The sequence below is a fragment of the Pongo pygmaeus genome, chromosome 4, assembly GCF_028885625.2.
Source record: "Pongo pygmaeus isolate AG05252 chromosome 4, NHGRI_mPonPyg2-v2.0_pri, whole genome shotgun sequence".
Classification (NCBI taxonomy): domain Eukaryota; kingdom Metazoa; phylum Chordata; class Mammalia; order Primates; family Hominidae; genus Pongo; species Pongo pygmaeus.
In genome coordinates, this window is record NC_072377.2 from 145075780 (window position 1) to 145080996 (window position 5217).

Here is a 5217-nt window from a genome sequence, read left to right on the forward strand (position 1 = left end):
CGTGGAAGTATCTGAGAGAAGCGGACTTAGCCACTAGGAAAGCGCCTCCCCCTTTCCAAAAATGCTCCGGAAGTGCCTTCGCCCTCAGTAAAGATGGCCGGGGCAGTCCGCATGAGAGAGACGGGGATGCGCCTGCGCAACAAGTTCGGCGGGGAAGATGGCGGATGACAAGGTGAGTGGCCGTGGGGGTGATCTGCAGCCGGGCGTGGTCTTCACTCTCCTTGACCTTTTTAGTTCCGGGGAGAACCGACTCTGGAGCGGCTCAGGAGTGAGGATGTCCCTTGTTTCTTCTGAGGCTCCTGTCAACTGCCTCAACAGTGTGGAGTGGTGTGGGGAGAGCATTCGGCGAGGCGGGAGGAGCTGTGGATCCCCCAGATGTCCCCTCCTGGGAACCATCACGAACCCCAGTTACTAGCACAGACTCAAAAACATTCACCCTTAAACACTCCTCACTTTACCCCGTTCCCTAGCTCCCGAAATTTTCTTCCCAGTGACACGATGTTTCCAATCACACGGACACTCACACCACCCTCATTCAAACACTCCCTTGCATGCACTCTGAATTTCATACTTATATGCGATCAAAATCACTCAGTCCATTTACTTACACACTTGCCGACAGTCTTTTTTGTCATTCTCACTCACATCCAGTCACTCACATTCAGTTTGGGATGTCCTTGGGAAGAAAGAGGTAAAGCCCATCCAGGAACCAAGACAATAAAATTGTCCAGGAAACTGCCTCGGTCCATTACTCACCATTGGTCTAGAAGCTCAGCATTACCCACACATTTACTAAATGTCAGGCACTAGAACATAGTAGCCAAGACAGACTGGTCACGACTTTCAAGGAGCTCATAATGGAGTCAGTAGTGGTTTCCTGATGGACCTAATTAAAGGTCCCTAGCTGTCCCTCCTGCCTTTCCTACATACTACTTGCTATATAAAATTCTTGTCGAGGTTGATGTAAGTTACTGGTTCAGATCCCATCTGTCAGTACCTTCCTGGCCCTCATTTGAATTCTGTGCTTTTCAGTGCTTTTCTTCCTTTGCCACTGCCATCTCAGGAAGCTTTTATAGGAAAAGGTCTTTCTGGCTCACCCCCCCCTCCCAATTCCCAGCTTCTGATGGAATTGAGCAAGGGGTGGGGTTTAGTCAGACTGCTGGAGCCAGCCTCTCGCTTGTCCTAGGATTCTCTGCCTAAGCTTAAGGACCTGGCATTTCTCAAGAACCAGCTGGAACGCCTGCAGCGGCGTGTAGAAGACGAAGTCAACAGTGGAGTGGGCCAGGTAAGGACTGTCCCACCCCACCCCTGCCTTAGGCTTTATTGCCCAACATGCTCTTGAGAGTGTTAAATGGATGGTAGAGATTTATTCAGCAAATGATTATTGAGGGCCTATTCTCAATCACCCTAAGGACAATTTTTCTGAATGGCACATGAACTAATATCTTAAGTAGTGGTTAAGTAGGTGAAGAGGGGAGGAAAGAACATTCCAGGTAGAACAGCATATGTAAAGGCCTTGTGGTAGGAAGTAGCATTATAAACATGAGGGGTGAAAGGAGGTCCATTTGGCTACAGTAGTTGGGGAGCATGCTAGGAAATGAGGCTGGAGAAACCGGCAGGGCTAGGGGCATCTCTGACCTTGTGTGGCAGTGGAGTTCTATGGTTGGAGCTTTCTGACCCCAGGGTTCTGAGACTGTGTGATCAGAACTGCTAGGTTCTTTTTCTGGCCCCAGAACCTTGGGAAAAATCTGGAGAAAATACCACGGTTGTCCAGGGTGAGGAGGAGCTGGTGGTGGAATGCTCTAATCCCAGCTTGAGTAGCCCCTGGACAGAGTCAGGAAAGAGCCTAGCTAAGGTTCCTTCTGCATTTTTCTCTGCAGGATGGCTCGCTGTTGTCCTCCCCGTTCCTCAAGGGATTCCTGGCTGGCTATGTGGTGGCCAAACTGAGGGCATCAGCAGTATTGGGCTTTGCTGTGGGCACCTGCACTGGCATCTATGCGGCTCAGGCATATGCTGTGCCCAACGTGGAGAAGACATTAAGGGACTATTTGCAGTCGCTACGCAAGGGGCCCGACTAGCTCTAGGTGCCATGGAAGAGGCAGGATGAGCAGCTCGGCCTTCAGGTGGAGACACTTTGTCTGGATTCCCCAGCTGTCATCCATTTGCTATCTCCAACTTTCCTGCCACCTTCATCCTTGCCTCCCTTCCTGCAGATTGTGGACAGTAGTTCCTCAGCCTGCACCCTGGATTCCTTCTTCCCCTTCCTAACTCCATGGGACTGGCCCCAAGACTGTGGCTTCAAGGACCACCAGCCCCTTACTCTTCAAGCCCTGACTGTGGAGTTGGTAGATGCCTCTGATCCTCAGTATTCTCTCTGGCGATCTTCCACAGCTCCTCCTTCCTGGGAGCTGGCTCCATAACTTGATTTTCCCCAAACGTGTTGCAATCCCTGCTGCCCTTTAGCCACCCAGGGGCTTGTGTGGGTATGAGTGTAGAGGATGGGGGTATGCCAGGCCTGAGCCGTCCCAGGCAGGCCCGCTGGACCCTGATGCTACTCCTATCCACTGCCATGTATGGTGCCCATGCCCCATTGCTGGCACTGTGCCATGTGGACGGCCGAGTGCCCTTCCGGCCCTCCTCAGCCGTGCTGCTGACTGAGCTGACCAAGCTACTGTTATGCGCCTTCTCCCTGCTGGTCGGCTGGCAAGCATGGCCCCAGGGGGCCCCACCCTGGCGCCAGGCTGCTCCCTTCGCACTATCAGCCCTGCTCTATGGCGCTAACAACAACCTGGTGATCTATCTTCAGCGTTACATGGACCCCAGCACCTACCAGGTGCTGAGTAATCTCAAGATTGGAAGCACGGCTGTGCTCTACTGCCTCTGCCTCCGGCACCGCCTCTCTGTGCGTCAGGGGTTAGCACTGCTGCTGTTGATGGCTGCAGGGGCCTGCTATGCAGCAGGGGGCCTTCAAGTTCCCGGGAACACCCTTCCCCGTCCCCCTCCAGCAGCTGCTGCCAGCCCCATGCCCCTGCATATCACTCCGCTAGGCCTGCTGCTCCTCATCCTATACTGCCTCATCTCAGGCTTGTCTTCAGTGTACACAGAGCTGCTCATGAAGCGACAGCAGCTGCCGCTAGCACTTCAGAACCTCTTCCTCTACACTTTTGGTGTGCTCCTGAATCTAGGTCTGCATGCTGGCGGCGGCCCCGGCCCAGGCCTCCTGGAAGGTTTCTCAGGATGGGCAGCACTTGTGGTGCTGAGCCAGGCACTAAATGGACTGCTCATGTCCGTTGTCATGAAGCATGGCAGCAGCATCACACGCCTCTTTGTGGTGTCCTGCTCACTGGTGGTCAATGCCGTGCTCTCAGCAGTCCTGCTACGGCTGCAGCTCACAGCCGCCTTCTTCCTGGCCACATTGCTCATTGGCCTGGCCATGCGCCTGTACTATGGCAGCCGCTAGTCCCTGACAACTTCCACCCTGATTCCGGACCCTGTGGATTGGGCGCCACCACCAGATCCCCATCCCAGGCCTTCCTCCCCCTCCCATCAGCAGCCCTGTAACAAGTGCCTTGTGAGAAAAGCTGGAGAAGTGAGGGCAGCCAGGTTATTCTCTGGAGATCGGTGGATGAAGGGGTACCCCTAGGAGACGTGAAGTGTGGGTTTGGTTGAGGAAATGCTTACCATCCCCTACCCCCAACCAAGTTCTTCCAGACTAAAGAATTAAGATAACATCAATACCTAGGCCTGAGAAATGACCCCATCCTTGTTGGGCAGCTCCCTGCCTTGTCCTGAATGAACAGAGTTGATGAAAGTGGGGTGTAGGCAACAAGTGGCTTTCCTTGCCTACTTTAGTCACCCAGCAGAGCCACTGGAGCTGGCTAGTCCAGCCCAGCCATGGTGCATGACTCTTCCATAAGGGATCCTCACCCTTCCACTTAATGCAAGAAGGCCCAGTTGCCACAGATTATACAATCATTACCCCAGCCACTCTGACAGTCTCCCCCAGTTCCAGCAATGCCTAGAGACATGCTCCCTGCCCTTTCCACAGTGCTGCTCCCCACACCTAGCCTTTGTTCTGGAAACCCCAGAGAGGGCTGGGCTTGACTCATCTCAGGGAATGTAGCCCCTGGGCCCTGGCTTAAGCCGACACTCCTCACCTCTCTGTTCACCCTGAGGGCCATCTTGAAGCCCGCTACCCACTCTGAGGCTCCTAGGAGGTACCATGCTTCCCACTCTGGGGCCTGCCCCTGCCTAGCAGTCTCCCAGCTCCCAACAGCCTGGGGAAGCTCTGCACAGAGTAACCTGAGACCAGGTACAGGAAACCTGTAGCTCAATCAGTGTCTCTTTAACTGCATTAGCAATAAGGTCTTAATAAAGTCTTCTAGGCTGTAGGGTGGTTCCTACAACCACAGCCATGATTGTCTTGTGTCTTCTGTCTGCACAACTCCCCTCAAACAATTTTGTTCCTCTGGGGTCCTGAGTATCTTAATTCTGGGATAACTTTTAGACTAAGAAAAAATTGTTTTCTCCAAGCTGTTGCCAGTGGCATTATTTCCTGTGAGAGTTCCATGGAACTGAGACATTTCCCTGTCACAGAGCTTTTGAAATTTCCCTGGAGCACAAAACTTGGGCCCAGGGAAATGTGGAGGGAGTCTTGGGAACAGCAGGTGCTGGGCCAAGCAGGGCAAACCAGACTCTAGGCCGGAAAACTCTAAGAAGCCAATGTGGTTTTGGTTTTCATTTCCTCTGGTTCCCTTACAATTTCTGCCTGTCATCTGTCTTAAAATCATGGCCAGGGGAATGTTAGGCCCTGATTCTGTGATAGAATATGTGGTGAGTTTCTAAAAAAAACAAAGGCGGGTGGGGAGGGGGGGTGCCCTAGGCCTATCTCAGACCTATTAAAGCAGAATCTTAGGGAGTAGTGTTTGGGAATCTTTTTCTTCTTTCTCTTAAGCTCCCTAGGTGGTTCTGATGCACACAGAAGCTTGGAAGCCACTACTGTGCAGTGTAGAACTATGGACAGACTTGAATTTGAATTCTGGATCTTCCACTTAGCTGACTGTTCTTGGGCAGTTATTTAACCTCTCCTAGCTTTAGTTGCCTTATCCCTGAAATAAGGATCAAATGGTACCTACGATATGTGGTAGCTGGAGAGGCTAAATAAAATAATATTAGGCACTTAGTAAGGACTGGAACAATGAGACATGGTTTGTGTTA

General features: G+C 52.3%; 2 protein-coding genes across 2 annotated transcripts; both read left to right on the forward strand.

The window, feature by feature from the left end:
* The first annotated feature begins 40 nt into the window (after positions 1-40).
* LOC129037277 (SLC35A4 upstream open reading frame protein) lies at positions 41-4415 on the forward strand. The gene is made up of 3 exons (XM_054489244.2): positions 41-172; positions 1187-1285; positions 1881-4415. The coding sequence occupies exons 1-3, from the start codon at positions 158-160 to the stop codon at positions 2076-2078; spliced, it is 312 nt and encodes a 103-aa protein (XP_054345219.1). The 5' UTR covers positions 41-157; the 3' UTR covers positions 2079-4415.
* On the forward strand, positions 2486-4415 carry SLC35A4 (solute carrier family 35 member A4). Its single transcript, XM_054489242.2, has one exon. The coding sequence runs from the start codon at positions 2486-2488 to the stop codon at positions 3458-3460; it is 975 nt and encodes a 324-aa protein (XP_054345217.1). The 3' UTR covers positions 3461-4415.
* Positions 4416-5217: the final 802 nt, after the last annotated feature.